The 19,559-nt window shown below is 38.3% G+C and overlaps 1 protein-coding gene across 5 annotated transcripts in view; it reads right to left on the bottom strand.

Moving 5' to 3' along the window:
* Positions 1 to 781: 781 nt before the first annotated feature.
* Lpxn (leupaxin) overlaps positions 782 to 19,559 on the bottom strand; it is a 31,288-nt gene continuing 12,510 nt past the window's right edge. For 2 of the 5 annotated variants that reach the window (XM_048430554.3, XM_048430555.3), the window contains exons 3-9: positions 19,251 to 19,297; positions 11,444 to 11,543; positions 8,845 to 9,012; positions 7,905 to 8,078; positions 7,705 to 7,786; positions 1,836 to 1,984; positions 782 to 1,512 (exon numbers count right to left, since the gene is read on the bottom strand). In XM_048430554.3, the coding sequence (XP_048286511.1) occupies positions 1,243 to 1,512; positions 1,836 to 1,984; positions 7,705 to 7,786; positions 7,905 to 8,078; positions 8,845 to 9,012; positions 11,444 to 11,543; positions 19,251 to 19,297 (990 nt within the window). In that variant the 3' untranslated portion in view covers positions 782 to 1,242. Of the gene's footprint in view, positions 1,513 to 1,835; positions 1,985 to 7,704; positions 7,787 to 7,904; positions 8,079 to 8,844; positions 9,013 to 11,443; positions 11,544 to 12,743; positions 12,768 to 12,836; positions 12,927 to 19,250; positions 19,298 to 19,559 lie in introns of those variants that run through there. The other 3 variants (XM_048430557.3, XM_048430558.2, XM_048430559.3) reach the window with 3 other exon arrangements.

Consider the following 19,559-nt stretch of genomic DNA (forward strand, 5'->3'; position numbering starts at 1 on the left):
AGTACTATTCTCATACCAACCTAAAAACAACACATTTGTTCCTAAGGTTTTTTATGGGAGGGAGAACCTTTCAGTGAAAGAGGGTCTGCCTGTAATCTCAGCATCTAAGATTCCAAAAAAAACCCCATGATTTCTGATATAACTAAATAATCAAAGAATTATTTTTGAAGTCTCTGGTAAGAAAATAAAGCACACAGTGCCTAATGAGCGCCTCACTCACAGAATCATGGCTCTGTGTGCAGCCTACTCTGTAAACAAACCAATAGGATCTTAAAAAAAAGGTCAGATTCTTCAGTAGCTTGCAAAGTTTTCTATAAATTAACCTAAAGTGTTTTGAAAAAAACATTTATTAATGTTTGTGGCTTAGCTTTCTTGTCCAAACTAAAAGACCATCATATGCACAGACATTTGTCATTTGTCTCCATCAGGTAGTTTTGAGTTTGAAAGAGACACATCCTTCATTTTTCATTTTTGAAATGCATTTAATGGGAAACCAGATCTTTTTAGATAAAAAAAACAGTGAAGACAGATTCTAAAAGACTTGTTACCTTGTAATTATTCAAAGATTTCAGTCTGAAAAGTAAAATGGATAAAGGCCCAAACTAAAGAGAAGAGTTAGAAACAAGAGGTCTCATCTTTTAGCTTTTTCTGTTTAAAAAGTGTTTACACTGCTATATGCAGGGAAAGAAGAAAGGGGGTATAAATTTAGCTGCAAATAGGACCTGGTGTTCTATAATATAGGAAGCAAAACATTTGTCTATCACATGAATATGACAGTGAGTCACCAAAACCACAAGCTGCTTTATTCACACAGATGTCAGTTAAAATACACTTCCTCTTAAAATAGCAAATATTGAGGGAAGGCACTATAAGGGCTTAAGAGTAGAGTCATGACTCCTAAGAGAAAAGAAAAAGTCAGATTCTGGGGTCCACAGCTGAAGGTCTGAGTGGGGCATCAGTAGAGGCAAAAGGAGAAAAACAGAAAACCAGAGGTGGAATGAATTGTGCACATGAGAAATATATCTTCAGAGGGCCTTGATAGCATGGTCTAGATCTAAATGCAAACACATAATAAGAAATATCTTCAAAAATAAGATTATAGGCCTATTAACTTGCAGAAATTCCCCTATTTGCTCATTTTTTGTACTCTACTAGCCCACTGAGTGAAGGTCAGGGAAACAAAGTGTGCTCTTCCCTGCCTTGGTCTCGGGCAACATGAAGTGGATGGCGGATCAAAGGGAACTACTGTGGAAAGAGCTTATTGAAGCAGAGATGGCAGTAGGTCTTGTTGTTCTGCTCTCTGAAGATGCCTTTGGACAGCTGTGTCAAGCAGAAAGCACACACGAAGTGCTCAGGATGAAACTTGTGCCCCATGGCACTGATGCAGCGGCCAGTAATGGGCTGCCCGCAGCCATGGCAGAGGGTCCCTCGGCGCTGATGGTAATGGAGTTCACAGAATGGACGGCCATCCAGTTCAAAGAAGGAGCCTGAAGAAAAACTGCTGAAGCAGTCCTGAGGATGGAGTGAACACAGACAAAAGAAATGCACATCAAGAGATAATGCCACTAAATAAGATGTTCATCTTCAAAATTCTTGACAGTTACCTGACATTTGTAGGATTTATCTCTGGTCCTTGACAAACAGAGGCTAGATTTACACATTTGCAAAGCAGACCAGCAAAAGCCCCATTTTTCTTTATAAACAAATAAATAAACTAATATGGATTCCTCACTCTAGACTAGAAACTATCTCACTATAAGATAGAGCAGCTAGTCCTCTCAGGGAAGAATACGCTTGGATTTTCCCTAAAACTGAAGGTAATTGAGCATACAAACCCCACACACAAAGCACTCTGGGTGCCAGACAGTGTTCATTGCTGAAAGATAGTTTTCCAACACTGGGCGGTTGCAGCCACCACACTTAGGTGAGAACATGGCTAAGAAATCTTTTCGGCAATATGGCTTCTTGTCCTTCTCATGAAAACCTGAAAAGATAAAATCAAAGATTCATAGTTTTAGTCTTTGAGTCCTTTAAAGCTACATTAGAAGCATAGACAAGGTCATTATTGCAACCTCTCCCAACTTCAGTATCCCTATGTTCAAAAGGAGACAATGTAGGTGCCTTTTAGCATTGAACATGGATCACAGTCTAAGTACTAGGGGTTATTTCTCCTTAACACCTTGATACAAAGTGTTTCCTTAGCCTGAAGTTCTATTCCTGCCACTGAACAACTGTAATTCAGCTCTAAAGGTCACCTTTTCTTTTGGCATCAACCCAGCCCTTCTCTGTCAATCCATCTGTCTTCATAGCACTTATTTTATCCTAAATCATTGTTATAGGCTATCTTCCCTCACTGAAAATTAGCTCTGAGAGAAACTAGATACCACTGGTCTTGCTACCATTAACACCCCCCACACACAATATTTAAAATACTTTAAAATAAGATAACACTAAATAGTAATTAACTTTGATAAGTTATCCATAGTTAACTAGTCAGTGAAGGAGATAAAACTCACATCCCACCCCTAACTTAAATGCATTCAAAACTTGACCTTTCCATGGAAACTGATAGGTCAACTAAGTGCGAATATCCTAACCGAAACTGTATACACATGAGAAGCCACCCTGTGCCTCACCAGCCTAGAGACATGAAACAAAGTGTGTTTAGCAGTTTGTTCAAGCTGTCTATGCCAGGAATATTCTAGAAAGGTCCTGTGATCATAGTAGCCAGATCACAAAACTGTAATAGGATATCAGGGTAGGACCTAAATTACATGGCTGTTCTTTCTGCCTTTTGTTCTTGTCACTGTTTGATAGAGCTTGCTTCACTCAATTATGTTTTCTCTAAAACAAACATGGGTAAGTTGTCAAAATTGTAAGGCCTAGGGATCTAAGAATTCAACCTAGCAATTTTATACCTGTCCTGTGTTATTCTTCTGAACCCCACACACTCAGAAAGCTTACTTTACTTTTCCCTTTTTCTTTTCTGACCCATTCAGAAGATTTCTAGAGTCTGTTTAAGGGAAAGTGAATGTCAATCCCACACCACAATCATCGTACTTCAGGAAAGAAATGCCCACAGGTATCTTTTGGGGGTAAAACAGCATTCTTTTTTACTCTAGCAGGTCTGTCTCACCTGAAAATTTGTTAAAACACAGAATGCTAGGTCCTCCCTACCCTCGCCACCCCCAATTTTTTTTATTTATGGTACTAAAGATTTTGCATTCTTAACATGCCCCCAAGTGATGTAAGTTGGTATTTCTTAAGAAAACCGCAAGACATGCCACCTAACCTAGGTATGAACCCCATTTAGGAATCTGCAGAGCAGGTGGTCTCCAGGGTGAGACAGTAGCGGAGTAGCAGCCTGCATTTCTACTTGGGTGAGTCTCAGGAGGGGAATCAAAGCAATTCATCCACCAAACTTGCTATAATGTTTCTATACTTAGTAACCCCATAAATTGGGAAAGTTTCAGCACTGTCCTGAAGGCTCGCTCAGGGGCCAATTACCTCAAGAGAATGAATGAGAGACACTGACAATTAAAAGTTACCACAGAGAGATGGGAGAGTGTTTTCACTCCAGTATCTCTTAGCCACAGGGGAAATTAAAGAGCACCTGCATGGCCGAGATAATAAACAATTAAAAAGAATGATGGGAAGCACTGAGGACATAGTTCCCTAGGAAAAATGCTAAGGGACAATGCATTTAAAAACTTTAGTCTTAGAAGAGAGATTCTCTGAACTGAAGAAAAATACAGATGAATTTAATTTCCCAGGAGGCTCCATGGTTTAACTGTTATTATCAAAACTCTATATGTGTCTGTGTCCTGGAATAAAAGTCAGGATGCTATCTAATTAATGAACTGATCATATGACAGTGGACCCATTTATGAAAAAGCCAGGAAAAAGAACATGACTATCACCCAAGAGGAACTTCTAACTAGTAAATGGCTCCATTGCCATGTGCCTCTATTAACATATGTTTTCGGTGTAATTTCATGTTTATTTCATATCATAAGGAGCCAGTGAACCATGAAATTAGGAGGAGCCCAACTCAAGAACAATGAAATGCTTTTCAGTTATCCTAAGGGTTGGGCATTCTTTTGCATGCAACTATGGCTGTTCTTCAAATATGCCCTTTCCTGTTTCCAGGCAATTTCTACAACATAATTATCAATAGATAGTGCTCTCTGCCCTCTCCTTATAGGTCATCAAAGATAAGCCAAAGTATGATTTCACAAAAGTCCAACTTAGGGAATCACTGAGTTCATTGTGTTTATAGAATATGGGTAACCCAAAGCCACACCACCAAATAGCCTCCCTGAACATTGATAACAACTTTGCTACAGCTACATAGACAGAGTTTCCTCTTCCAGTAACCTTAAATACGCTGCATGCTCTAGCACCTCTCAAGAACATGAGACCATGTACCACACTAGAGCGGAATCATATTCAGTTGGCCAGTTAGCCCCTTTTTCTATGAAGGAATATCTATAGTCAATAAGACCAATGAAGGTCTCATGCAGGTAGCCACCCCTGCTCAGATGAAGAGGATGGCTGTTATGCTTAGGGCAAAGAATTCTGCAACAGACAGTATTTATTTAATGGCTATTTATTAATTTAATCTAATTAATTTTCATATTTCTATTGCTACTGATACAGGCAAATATGTATCATTTTTGATGTATTAAGTGCATTGAACAAGCTCCAATGGACAGCAAATCACTACAAAGAACTTTGTTAATACCTTATATCAGTGCTATCATGTCTGCCTCTATTGCCCAGTAAAGTATAAGTTGGTACTGAGAAGGTAAGGAGACTTAGCAACAAGAGAATTAAATCTCTGTCAAAGAGTAGTTAGAATATGTTAACAAAAGTGTGATGTGGCACTTACAGAAATGAGATCTGAGTTAAAATTCTTTCCATCCCTTCAACCTTCTAGTTTTTGGACTGATATCTCAGTCAATTAAGTGATTGCCTTGTAAACACAAGACAAGGAACTGTGTTAGATCCCCAGACAGAACCTGTAACATGAGGGGCCGGCTGGTTGGTGTATCTGTCCCACCCGGCACCCCACAGCTGGCATACCCCAAAGAAAATCATACAGAGGACTTCATAAGATTATAAAACTGATTGGCCCATTAGCTCAGGCTTCTTGTTAACTCTTGTCGTTTGTATCAACACAGTATTCTGATCTATGTTAGCCATATGGCTTGGTACCTTTTTCAGCTGTCAGCTCACATGTTGCTTCTTCAGTGGTCTGGGCAGGAATGGGAGGAATGGGCTTCCTCCTTCCCAGCATTCTCCTGTTCTACTTCCTGTCTGGTTTACCCACCTATACTTCCTGCCTGGCCAATCAGTGTTTTATTAAAATATGATTGACAGAATCCAGACAATTCTCCTGTACCAAGAACCCACCAAATAAGTAAATAGACAAGCAAACAACAAACAAATAAATAAATAAACTGGACATAGTGACACACATTTGTAATTCACAACTTGGGAGACTGTTGGTATCATGGGTCTCCAAAGACAGTCAATCCTACTTGGCAAGCTTCAGGCCTTTTCTCAGTCACTCACACACACATATGGCACTGAGGAATAATACCTAAGGTTTCCTTATAGCATCCACATGCATGTGTGTTCCTGGGAGGGGTAGAGAAGAAACTGGGAGTCATCATCACCTAAATAGTAAACCTCAAACCAGCCCAAGCAACACAACACTCCACTGCCCCAAAACCAAAATGAACAGTAAAAGGGGGACAACATGTCAGGATAATTCAGAAAATAAATCCTTGCAAACTGTTATAATGGGTCACATACAGAAGATAAAACAGGGCTGGTGAGATGGTTCAGTGGGTAAAGGAACTTATCACCAAGCCTGAGGACCTACATTCATTGGGACCCACAAGGCAGAAGGAGAGAACTGACTCGCCCTGTTTGCTAACCTCCATTGTATAACATGCTATGCTCACATTCACAGACAAAATAAAAATGCAATAAAAAAATTTGGGTAGTATACAAAATGAAAATAAAGGCTTAATGGAAACTTCTCAATTATGGAAGCTGAACACAGTCCTAAGAATTAGGAATGCAAACATTTCCCACTGTATATTAATATACAATTCCTATAGAATTCTATGTTGAGGCAACTCAAGGGCAGTGACAGAATATAAACATGTAGGAAATTATTTAAATTATGAAAGAATCACAAAGAAAATGAGAAAAAGAAAGGAGATGACACTATGAAATAACAATGAGGATTTTTTGGTGGTTGCTGCTTTGTTTGTTTTTATAATATAATTACAAGAGTGGCCTCTAACAGGACAGAACTAAAGTTGAAAGGGATATCCACTTTCACTGCTGGGGTCATCAGCATGAGCTCTCGAAGTACCTGAATTCAAAGTGCATCTCAAGTTTAGGCAGGACTGGCTCAAGTGTGAAAAGCTATTGGATGATCTGATGCCCCATACTGTCACAAAACACAGGGACTATTTGAAACTATCTAGTGGAGACTCTGGGTGCTCTAGCATACCTAAGAAATAGGTTGAGTTCTCCACTGGGAATGGGGAAAGGCAAATTAGGAATGGCTGACAAGTTGACAACTTCTCTACCATTGAAACTCTCCCACCTGGTTAAACACAGTGAATCTCAACAATCAGACTAAAAAAAAATCAACAACAACAAAAAGTGTGGAAAGGGTACTTATCAGGAGGAAGAAGGAGGTAAAATCAGGTAGACGGGAGGTTAGAGAGGGAAGTTACAGTAATCAGAATGCCCATTATACATGCAGAAAGTTATCAAAACACACTCAAAGAAAGGAGAAATGGGGTCCAGGAAATAGAGGATCTAAAGAGAAAGGTAGTAACAGCAGATTCCAGGGATAATTTGGGGGAAAGAACTAAAATTACTGCTACTTAGCAGGAAGAAACCATTTCAGGTTAGAGCAGGAGGGTTAGCCTCTCTTGCCAAATCATCAATAAGATAAAATGGAGCAGGCTTATTAGCAGATGCAGCTGACTAGTTTGATAAGGATTTTATGGTTCTATGAGGTAAATTAGTGGCAAGTATAGTGTAAACTAAGCTAGAAGAAAGCAACTCAAATTTTAATTCCAAGTGGAAAAAATTGGTTTATACTTGTAAGTGACACACTGTGTGTGGGAAGGGGGTATATATGTGTGTTTGCATGTTTGTTACATGTGCCATAATTCATGTGTAGAGGTAATGACAACTCCTGGTGGCAGTCCTTTCCTTCCATGTTTGAGACAGTCTCTTTTGTCTGCACTGTGTGCATTAGGCTAGCTGGTCTGCAAGTTTCTAAAGATTGTCCTATCTGTCACATTTTTGGTAGGAACACACTGGTGTCACAGTCTGTTCACTTGTGTGTCACACTTGTGCTACCAGGCCTAGCTTTTAAGCAGATTCAGGTCTTCTTAATATATGTGCAGCAAGGCCTTCACCTGCCAAGCCATCTCCAGAGGCATAATCTGTTTTTAAATGATGAATTTCCACTTCTCTAATTTTTTTTTAAAAAATCAATTTAAACCAAAACTAGGAATGATAGGGAAAAGTAGAGAGACAACATCTAGGCATGAAATTGACTTCTAAGTGGCAGTGCTGAGAACAGAACTAAACAGACAGCAGTTCCAAGGAAGAGTGCTGCTGGCCTTCCCATCTCTCAGCCTGGAGTCGTAGCCTCCCACCTACCTTCTGCACCAAACACCTCTCCACAGTGAGAGCAAAAGAAGTGCTCTGGGTGCCATGTCTGGTTCATTGCTGTCAGCACTTTCTGGAAATGGGACACATGGAGAGATATTAGAAGGCTTCAGAGTTGTAAAACATGATCAGTGCTCTTAATGAGTAATCAGATACTACATGAAAGCTGACAGGGCTGGGGAATTACTCACATCCATGATGGGAGCAGCACAGTAGGCACAACGTGGCGAGAACAGGAGGTGATAGTCCTTGGAACAGTAGGCCAAGCCATTCCTTTCAAAGAAGGGACTGGAGCCAATCTCCTCCTTGCAGTGATTGCAAATGAAGTGCTCCGGGTGCCAGGATTGCCCCAGAGCATGGATCACCTAGGGATATCACAGAGCCTGGCATGGCAGTGCAGCAGAATGCACCTCTAGAGGGCACTCTGCAAGCTGCATTCCAGGTAGACAACATCTCCTGAGTTACATACAAGGCCAAGACCTAGGTTACACTAAGGACATCTGCAACCATGCTTAAAGAATAGTAAAAGGAACCTGCCATGCTGATTAATCAAAAAGCCAAGAAGAATTTACTTCTCAGCTCTGAGCCTCTGCACACCTTGCCTCGCAACCTTCCAGAATCAAATAGGAAAACCCTGCCCTGTGGATTTGGCAATAATGGTTCAGAGCTAGTATCTCTGTTTAAAGAGTCATATCTCAATTTCATTTAGCTGAAAATGCAATGAGTAAATGTAAGTCCAGAAATGTCTGAAGAGAGAAAGCAGTGTGAAAGGTCATCTCAGAAATGGCAGTAAATAAAAGTGATTAGGAATTCAAACTCAGAAGTTAGACCATCTTGGACTCAAATGTTCCCTCTGCTTCTTTCTTTCTAGACCTTGTTCTTTCCAAGCAATGTCTCTGAGCGCTTGACCTCCTTGTTTTTGCAAAAGATATGATAATAAAATCTCCTTAAAAGATTGATTAAACTATTAAATGTGGGAATACTAATAGAGCACTTAACTCGGGGTCCAGAATAATATAAGTAGTCAGTGATTGTTAACAATTCTTAAAATATCTTAGAATACAAAGATAAAAGCCATTCTTGGACACCCACAGACACAGACTGATTGGACCAACATCTGGATCACCCCACCTTCCCAGCAATTGGCTTTTCGCAGGAAGCACAGTGGCCCTTGGGCACGGTGGCAATCCCAAGATCTTGCAGTTCCTGTTCCAAACCCCCAAGCATTGAGTCCAACGATGCCTTGTGATCCTGTTTGTCTGGCAAGGGTTTCCTGCTGGCATCTGCTGTTACTGAAACCTTGGACAAGGAAAGAACCATGAATAGAAATCAGTCTGTATAGACCCTTATTCTTTTTGGCATTTGCTATATACAACCTATTCCTACACTTCTGATGTCTGATCTTGTCTTCCCCTAACCTTTTTTCAAGGAACTAGAGACATCCAACATGAACACACATAAAAATACTTCTATTTCCATGTCATTTTAAATTTTTTGAGCGAAATGAAATTTAGTCATTTATCATTGATTTGTAAATCTTCTGTCTAATGAAAAAATTGAGTATGAAAAGATTATATTTATTGTAGCTCTTACAGTGACCTGACCCTAGATGATTATTAGTCATCTCTTTATTTTATTCATTTATTAATTGTCAAGCACCTAATTTGTCACAGTCTGTATTCTAGAACTTCTTATTAAGCAGTATATAAGCATACCAAGTTTCTAGCCTCATGGAATTTTTATTCTATGAGTAGCAGGTAATCAACATAGGCTGCATGTCAGATAAAGAAAAGTTGTATGTTATATAAGAGATAGTAGTGACAGACAGTAGTATTGATGAGTATGAACTAATTTAGGAGAAAGTGCCTCTGAGGAACTGGTACTTGAGCATACCAACATTAGTGAGATGGTCACTCCAAAGAGAAAGAAGGCCCCAGGGCTGAAACCGTCGGGCACACTGTTAGAAAGGTCACATGAGCATTATTGTACCACTCATTATGCTTATTTCCCTTAAAAATTGACTCTCAAACATATTTCTTTCCTTCCCTTTATATAATGGAAGCTAGTGTTTGAGAGGTGATGCGTATGCTATGAATATCATTGGTTAATAAAGAAACTGCCTTGTGCCTGTGTAGGGAATAGAGGTAAGTGGGGAAAACTAAATTGAATGTTGGGAGAAAGGAGACAGAGTTCAGGGAAAAGCCATGGAGCCGCTGGCGGAGACAGACAGGACAGAATTTTACCCAGTAAGCCAAAGTCACATGGAGATACACAGATAAATGGAGATGGGTTAAATTAATATGTAAGAGTTAGCCAATAAGAAGCTAGAGTTAGTGGGCCAAGCAGTGATTTAAATAATATAGTTTCTGTGTGATTATTTAGGGGCTGAGTACCTGGGAACAAACAAGTGGCCTTCTCACTACAGAGAGGTATCTATCCAAAAGATCAATATCCAGAGGTATCAAAAATAATTAGCTTTATATCTGAAAAATAACTAAGTAAAATATAACAATATATTCTCTACATCTATGTCTCTTTGTTTGCATGTTCCAAAATAGTTCCAGATACATACATAAAATGCAGTACATACTGATGACCTGCAGGGGGCAATATAGGACTATCTGGGACAAATGACGGCCCTTGTTTACTACAAACATTTTTGTACTTTCGATTTTGTGCAATGTATACGCATTGTTTAGTTTTAAAACATACATTTTAAGTTAAAATATAAACACACCAAGACACAATTTAAGAATAAAACAACATAAATTTCCTAATATGATTGTTTTTCTAGAATCATCAAGTAGGCAGAACAAATCAATACACTCAACTTTATTGTAGATGTTAGTTAGCTAACTACAGAGTATTAGCCAATAGAGAACCTTGTTTGTGACATTTATTCATCTGTCCCTCCAACAATCATGTATTACTTACTCACTGTGTGCTAGGCACCATGTGTGACATGGGGAGTCTCATGCTGATACAGTCCCTGTACTCTTTCATCATGCACATTTTAACAGTCTGCCTTAAATATTTCATACTGATTTCATGAGTATGCATCTTAACATTCAACCAGATTTTAAAAGGTTGGATTGTCTGTATTAAGGATTCTAGATCTATGTCCTTGATAAATGCTTACGACTCCCGATCGATTCCTGCTCTCTGTCAGTTTGCCATTTTCATGCTACAGACAAGAAAAAGGAGCTAATTTTATCTCAGTATGGTCTCAAAACTCATCTTTCTTGCCTTGGCCTCACTCACTCTGTGTCTCAGCCTGCCCGCCCACCTCTGCCCTGCTCAGGCACGTGTTTTTACTAGACCTTCTGCATCATCATGCCTTCAGGGGAGCCTTTGCCCTCAGGGATCTCTCCAACCCTTATCATCCTGTGTCCATCCTAAATCCTGTCACAACTGCTCTGACAAATTCTGCTTAGCCTTTCAAAATCCTTGGACTTTGCTCCACTCATTTTGGAAAATCACCAGTCTTTTATTCTAAAATCATTTCAGAGTTTTATGACTGGCTACACCATAAGCACCTCAATCTCTTCCATATCAAGTCCTATACCATGTTATCTTTAATGTCCAAATGATTTTCTCTACTGAATTAAATTTAATCTAGGAAAATGAATGCCACCTTAGAATTCCCAAGCAGGGGATAAAAGACTGACCACTACCATGCTAACTCGGTGCCTCTCTGGAACCCAGACTTTATGTTCCATACTGTACCCACCTTGGACTGCATTTCACTCAGGTGGGCCATGAGCTCATCCAGCTGAGCAGCTGCTGAGGTTTTAGGAGGTGGTACTGATTTTTTTGGCTCTTGGACCTCACTACAGAGAGAAGAAAAGAAGTTATATTAACATATAAAAACTCAAATAAATATTAAGTCCCATATAAGTAACAGAGGATATGATTTTACCTACTAACCTATTTGACATGAATCTAAAAATCAGAGACAGGGAGTATTTTAGAAATAGCTGCTACCCTAAATGTTTAAATAAGGCCTCTCTGCATTGTGTATCTGTTTCTTCTTGACCACCTAAATAAATAAATAACCTATTTGTTCTCAAGTGTATGAAGGAAAGTGCTAGACATGTCTCCAATTTCTAGATTTCAGCCAACCCTAGAACAGAGCTTTAAAGCCATAGCTAGTATTTTAATAGAAAATTTTAAAATTATAAGTCCTGTGCAATAAAAAGTTGTATAGGTAACCAGGAAACCTGAATAAACACTCCTCTAAAAATAACTAACAGTCATCCAGTATACAAAAAAGGTGCTCAACTTCATTAATTATCAGGAAAATCCAAATCAAAGTTACTACGAGATACCACTTTACACTCATCCTAGCATGAAGCAAATTCTGGCAAAGGAGTAGTGAAAGGAAAGCAATGTAATCTACCAGTGCTCTGCAGGTCGGTGTAGTCACCTTGAGAAACTATATGAAGGCTTTCCAAAACAATGAAAACTAGAACTACCATATGACCCAGCAGTCCCTCTTCTGTGAAGGAAATAAAACCAATATACTATAAAAAATTCTGTGATTCTATGTTCCCTATAGTGTTATTTACATAGTCAAGATATGGAAATAACCAAAGTCTCTCTGTATGAATGAATGAATAAATTAGGAAAGTTAAACTGTTATGGATGACATAGGCACTGGAATATCATTCAATCTTAGAGAAGAAAGAGATCTTGATATTTGATTCAACATAGATAAGCTTAAAGGACATTGTACAAAAGGAAATAAGGTAAAACATAAAACATCACATGATTGTACTTATAAGCATATATAGAGAGAGAGAATGGAAAAAGATTAAATAATAGAAAAAAACAATGTTTTTTAGGAGTGAGAAAGTGGACAAGAGGTGAAATATAGGTCAGAGGTTGCAAAGTAGCAGAAATGAGTCTAGATATCTAATGTACAAGTTGGGGTTTATAGATAATAAAATTGTGCATATATCAGATTACTACTAAATTTAAATTTTTGTTCATCTGCTTCATTATATAAGCTTAAGCACATTAATAATAACCTCAAAGTCACCAATAACTCATCAGTGTTGTATTAAGGACGGAAATCAAAAAAGCACTTCTCATTGGTGTCATTTGATCAAGTGCGAGCCTACATTTGAATCCTCTACATTGGTCTTCTTGTGTCTTCCACCATTTCTAATAAAGGGCTTCTGATATGTACTTCTTGAACAACACAGAAAGCACTGCATGAACAAAGAATGAGGGATAATTTACAAAATCTTTAACAGAGTTTTACAAAGTATTAAGTTACTAACTCAAACTGACCCCAACTGACCCAGATGATTAATAAACAAACCGATGTTATCAAGCAATACCCATATGTTTCATTCAATATTTATGGTGGGTATTCGTTTTATAAGGCTGCTATTGGCTTTTTTCTGCTTTTAGCAAATGATTATCATAACACACACATGCATTATGCTTAGGTCAGAAGTACATAATTTAATATTACAGCCATGCATTGGCATGGGTTACCAAAGTTGATTACATGGTAAATTCAAGGCCACTAAGGTTGGTTGTTCTCTTTAAAGTAAAAATATGCTAAACAAACAAGCTGACTATACAGCAGGATAGTAGTCTTAGTCTTAAGTGACCCCAACGTCTACTATTAAATCTCGCTGTAAAATCCAGCAAAAGTTCCAATCTCTTAGAAAATAAGTGATATTTTCATTATAATACATTGCCACACTTCATTAAAGAAGCATTCACTAAATATATGTATCCTATATATTATTTTGTAAACATTGAGTATGTACAATAAATCAAAAAGAAGACACATAAATGGAGATGTATAATATGTATCACTTTCCCATTTCAAATTCAATAAAATTCCATAAAGATCCCAGAAGAATTATTTGAGCTATCAACATGTTTATATTAAAATTTATAGACTATAATACCCAATAAAAAACCTTTTAAGGTTTAAAATGCTGGGCATGGTAACACATTTCTATAATCCTTGGTACTGTGAGGCAGAAAGGCAGGCAGGTCTCTGTGAGTTCCAAACCAGCCAAAGATACTAGACACTATCTCAAAAGTAACAAAACAAAAACAAATTTCAGAAGGAAAAGTTTGCCCCATAGACATAACATTTTATAAAATAAAAGTAATTAGGAGCAAGCAATTAGCATGCAATGCTTACACATGACAATAATTAAATGTGCGCAATGGTAACAACAAACAGATCAAAGGAAAGTAGACTAAAAAAATCCAGAAGCAGACTCCTACACCAGTAAAGATACAATATGTTGCATGAGGCATTTCAAAGCATTGGAAACATATTTAATGAACTTAATGAATGAAAATCTATGTAGAACAAAATAAACTTATAGCCCTCAACATATCAAATACATGAACAAGTAAGTAAGTGGAACTGAATATTTATATGTGTTAAAACACTAAAATATTAGAAGGAAATTGATAATTTAAAAATAGAGACATTAAGGCATTTTAAACAAGGGAATAAAATTAAAAGGATGGGAACTAGAGAGAGCTCAGAGGTCAAGGGCACTCAATCTTCTTGCAGAGGACTGAGGTTTGGTTCGCAGAAACTACATGGCAGCTTACAATGCCCTGTAACTTCAGTTTCAAAGGCTCGAACACCCTCTTCTGGCCTCCATGAACATGAGAAATACAGATGGTACGCATACATAAATGCATCAAAATATCCATATACATAAAAATTAATTTAAAAGTAAAGAAAAGGTTTGCTTAAAATCCTCTGGAACAAAACAAAAAAGGAAATATAGTAATAAAACCTAATATCAAAAAATATAGTAAATCATATTCAAAATGTTTGTAAAACTTCTATAAGTTAAAAAAGCAAACCATGGAAACATGAGTCACGTTTTAAAATTGGGTTTAAGAAGGATGAACTTAAATGTTTATTATTAAAGATATGGATGGAAATTCCCAAAAGGAAATTATGCCTTCAATTAAATCTGTAAGGTTTGTTAATTGACTTGAACTTAAATGATTGTGGAGAAGTTGGAATGTTACAGGTCCAGAGCCTAACTGAAATTTGTTTGAGGCTATATTTAGGCCCATAAACAGTCATTTCTTACCCACAATATATCCTAATAGATAAAATCTAGTGGAGTATTTTAACTTAACAAAATCTCAGTTTCCACCAACTAAAAGAGTAAGAATACCTCAAAGAACAGCTGCCTGAGGTCTCCAGGATGACAGGAATCCAGATGCCGCTCCAGTTACACCTCTTGCTGAGCATGAACCCACCAACTCCCAACTCTCTCCTCTCCCACGTTGCCCCTCTCCCACGTTGCCCATGCCCGCCTTAAGTAGCCAGACTTGAGCCTTGAGCCATTGCCCCTTTGCCAAAAAAAGAGTCTGGAATGTTTGGTCACCTCTGCCCCTAACATCCTTATCCAAAACACTCTGGAATGTTTGGCTGGGGGCTTCACCACAGCCCCCGACATCCATTTTGAAATGTTGGGTGGAACGTTCCATGTCAAAGCCCCCTCCCCTGGAAGTCACCTCAGTCCAAACTTCACCTCTGAGAAAGCCCGCCAAATGGTAACCCCTCCCCAGGGAGGGTCAAGACGACTTCCATAGGCCATTTAAACTGCCCCTCCGAGAATGAACACGTGGTCTCCCCTTTTCCCTCTCCGGTGGTCATTCTGGTTCTCCTTTTGCCCCCTATGTGTTTTCCCAGGGGCCACCCAGAAGCACTGGCATTCATGAAATCTGGGCAACTTTTAATTCAGTCTGATTTGATCTAACTGGGATTATTGTGTTGGCAGAGAGGCTTGTTGGTCGGGGGAAAAAAAAAACATTTACAATACAGGATTCTTGAGCAAATAAGTAAAATAGTCAAATTATGATTCATCCATTTACAAAATAGCATGCAATTGCTAAAAGAAATGCACCGCTGTTCCATTTTCCGCTCCCCCCGTCTCTCTCTCTGTCCATTTCTCTCTTCCTTTTCTCTCTCTCTCTATCTCCTCTCTTCACCCCCTTCTCCCCTTTTTCCTTCCCATTCCATAACTGAACTAATAAATATCCAATTCTATTCTGAAAAAAATGCACCTATTGACTTAGATAAATTAAAACATAATTCTAAAATATGTTGTTAAATTTGGGAAGCAAAGTCTAGAGCAATATGAAAAATCCCCTGGTAGTCTTATACTTGCTTGGCAGGCACTTCACCACCTAAGCTATCTCCCCAGCTCCAAATGTCACTTTTTATCTGGGTCTGCTTATTCGTAAAGCCTCCTCACCTTACAGTTGGAGAAAATATGCTCATGTTAAAAAAAAAATGCTCACAGTCTTTTAAACTAGAATCCATGTACAGCATATAAAGAGAAGGGGGCATTGTAAAGATTCTCTAACATTAGTTGACTAAGCAGTATACTATTCTACAAAGGAAATGAAAACTCTGAATGACTACAAATTGGAGGCCCATTATAGGAAATATTCTTTAAAAGAAACTTCACATTAGACACATTTGATCTTACCCTGGCCTTTTAAATATAGCAAAAGTGCTTTGCTATGTCATGAAACACAAGTTACTTTGTGATTCAGAGATTTTAATAATACAGATCACAACACACACATATTTGAAGGAATATACAGAATGTATACTTCCCAACAAAGGAACTTCATTATCCTGAGTTTTCCTTTGTTTAACTCTGTTGTATTTCATGAACTCCTCCTCCTCCTCATTACCAGAACTGCTACTTTTCCTCATGTAATAGATATACTTATAAACTACTGCAATATTGATTAGTAATTGATGTGCAGTAGTTAGAAACATCCCAGTGCTGCAGTCACAGTCACTACAAAGCACACTTTCAAGGATTTCTGAGAGTAATGTGCACCTCATCTATGTAAGCAAGAGTATATGGTGGAAACAAATGTGGGAATCTAGCTTCTCAGTTTAACAGTCTGTTCATGGTTTGGAATTACAACTACCTTGGAAATTTATAAAAGTCTCACATAGTTATGGATGGATTTTATCATCCTCCATACACACATCCATTGTAGGTATGGCTTGGTAATGGATAGTATACCAAAGTACTGCAATCCAGAAAACATAAGCATGTTTGAGTAAACAAATGGAATTTGTATAGAAAATCAATTATAAAGATAGTGAGAGAGCTAGTAAGCAAAACAGAAGACACTGGGATTACCAGAAACCTACAGCTGCAAGTCATTACCACCCCAAAGCTAAAAGAACAAAATGCATAACATTATCATCAGAGCCCAAGGCCTCTGTTCAGTGCACTAGAAGGACAGCAGGCTGTCATGCTCCAGCTGACAGAGATGCAGCTGCTGATAGAAACATTGGAAAGTCAAGGACCAGGACCAGGGCAAGTACCCTGCACTTTCCTACTATGCACCTTGCCATTCTCTCCAGCATTTCTTGTTGGTCTCTGCCCATGACAGCTAACTGTCCTGGAGCCTGGAAAATCCAATCACCAGAGCCAGATCCCTAAAACATGAAAGGTTAGGCATTGGGACTCAAGAGGGATCCTAAGATGAACTGCTTTTTGCATATGAGATTCATTAAGGGATGCATTAATGCCATAGACAGACAGACAGAAGGCAGCACAGTGGGGCTCTGAGGAGAGTTCAAGTCTAATATAACACTAAGCATTCCTTGTACATTTCAGGGAAAGGGGGAGGTTCTACACCACATACCTGATGAACAGTCGATGGTTTATGCTTGCAGCCAGGCTATCTCTGATATCTGACTAGTGTGTGTATGTTGAGGAGTGGTCTGTTAGTGTCAGCTTGTATATAAAATAAGCTATAAGCTTGGAGAGAGCAAGAATCAAGAAAAACAAGCTAAATAAAAGACGTTTACATAAATGTCCTGGCCCTAACTAACAGAGCACAGGCCAAAAAAAAAAAAAAAAAAAGTAATGGAGGCCAGAGGCACAACGCTGTAAGGGGAGATATCCATAAGATAGTGTCATGATCAAATAATTGATTACAATGCCAGACATACTGGAAAACGGCTGCTGTTTGGACTGATTTTTATGTTACATATTTGAGTACTCACATGTCTATCTATTGATATCTTAATAAAATACACATTTGCTGAGGGCCTCTTTTTACAGGCACTGCTTTTCTTGTTGTTTGTTTTTTTAACTGCAACAGTTGAGTAAAGACGATGGAGAAGTGTTCACCACTTCCTAGAGCTGGAATAAATAGGTACCGTGTATTAATAAACTAGCTTCACTCCCACCACAGTAAAAGGTGACTCACACTTTTAATCCCAACACTCAGGAGGCAGGGGCAGGCAGATCTCTATGAATTGGAGGCCAAATTGGTCTACAAAATGAGTTCCAGGACAGGCTGCAAAGCAAGACGGAGAAACCCTGTCTTTAAAAACAAAACAACAAAAAAGTGACCTCAACTGAGAAGTTTTAAATGGCTTCATGTACCTCGTGTCATTTCCCTGATTTAGCCTTCCATGTGTGCTCTATGTGCTATAATTATGAAATAATAAAGTGTAGCACTCTGTGCCAAGCACAAATCCTTAAAAGAGAGCCTAATTTTTTTAATAAATAGAGAGACACAAAAGAGGTGGCCTTTTTGTCTTTTGTTTGTTTTAACTACTGATTCTGCTTTGACTAAAAAAATGATTTAACAAATTAATCTATTTCATGTCTAGCTTTTACTGTAAATGAAGGCTTTCTGTGCCACCCAGTCCCACAGCCACTTTTAAAATAACCACTCAGAGGTTTAATATTAATTATAAATGTTTGGCCAGTGGCTCAGGCTTATTATTAGCTACCTCTTACATTTAAATTAACCCATTTCTATTAATCTAAGTATTGCCATATGACTGTGGCATTACCAGTCTGTTGGAATGTTTTTCCTTGAGCAGCTGGATGGAGTCTCCCAGGCTCTGCCTTCTTCTTCTGTATCTCTGCTTGGATTTCCTACCTGGCTCAATCCTGTCTTATAATAGGCCAAAGAAACTTTATTGAAAGCAATGCATATTCACAAAGTACAGAAAGATATCTCACAGCATTTTATGAAAGGGATACCCTTCTACCACATAAATAAATTTCAAGTAGACCTAGAAAGTAGAAGTGTGCACTCATTTGTCTGTGATGGACCGACCCTTGTTGTCTTCATGTAGCCTTGGTCCTGGCATTGACATTGTTGGACCCTTGCTTAAGTTTTTTCAGGTGCATTTTCTCTTTTGAGCACTTGTTGCATGGTATGTGGAACTGAAGTGTCAAAACATCTGTTCTGACTCTGGGACTTTTTATTCTTTTCAGGAGGTAAGGAAAATATAGAGACGCTCCGCCCCTCCCCCCCCCCCCGAGTCTGGACACCTGTCTGGAGGAAAGATATATTGAGAAGCTGCCAAGTCAGCTTAGAAGGGTTCTGACTCTGTGGAAAGGCTCTGGCAAGAGACATACTAAGGAGAATGTCCAATAATAATCTTTACAAACCAAAATATTGTAATTTTTAATAAATTACCGAATAATTTTTAATTCTGAAATTATTTATTACAAACAAAAGCATACCTGTAGACATTGGGCTCCTGAATATTGGTTGTATACACAAGCTGCACCTAAGACATACATGACAGAAAAGAGCAAAGAATGACATATGTATTAGAATGTTATTGCTTATCAAAACAGAGAGGGAGGGAGGTTTTTAGTTTTTAAAGGAGATAACTAGAATGGCATAGTGATGCACACTTGTAATTCAAGCTACTTGGGAGGCTGAGAAAAAAGAAGCATGAGTATGAGACTAGTCTGGAAACAACATCAAGACCTTATCTCAAAGCTAATAATAATAATAATCAATAAAAATAATAACTCATATATTGT

This window comes from Myodes glareolus, chromosome 7 (assembly GCF_982192425.1).
Source record: "Myodes glareolus chromosome 7, mMyoGla1.1, whole genome shotgun sequence".
NCBI lineage: Eukaryota > Metazoa > Chordata > Mammalia > Rodentia > Cricetidae > Myodes > Myodes glareolus.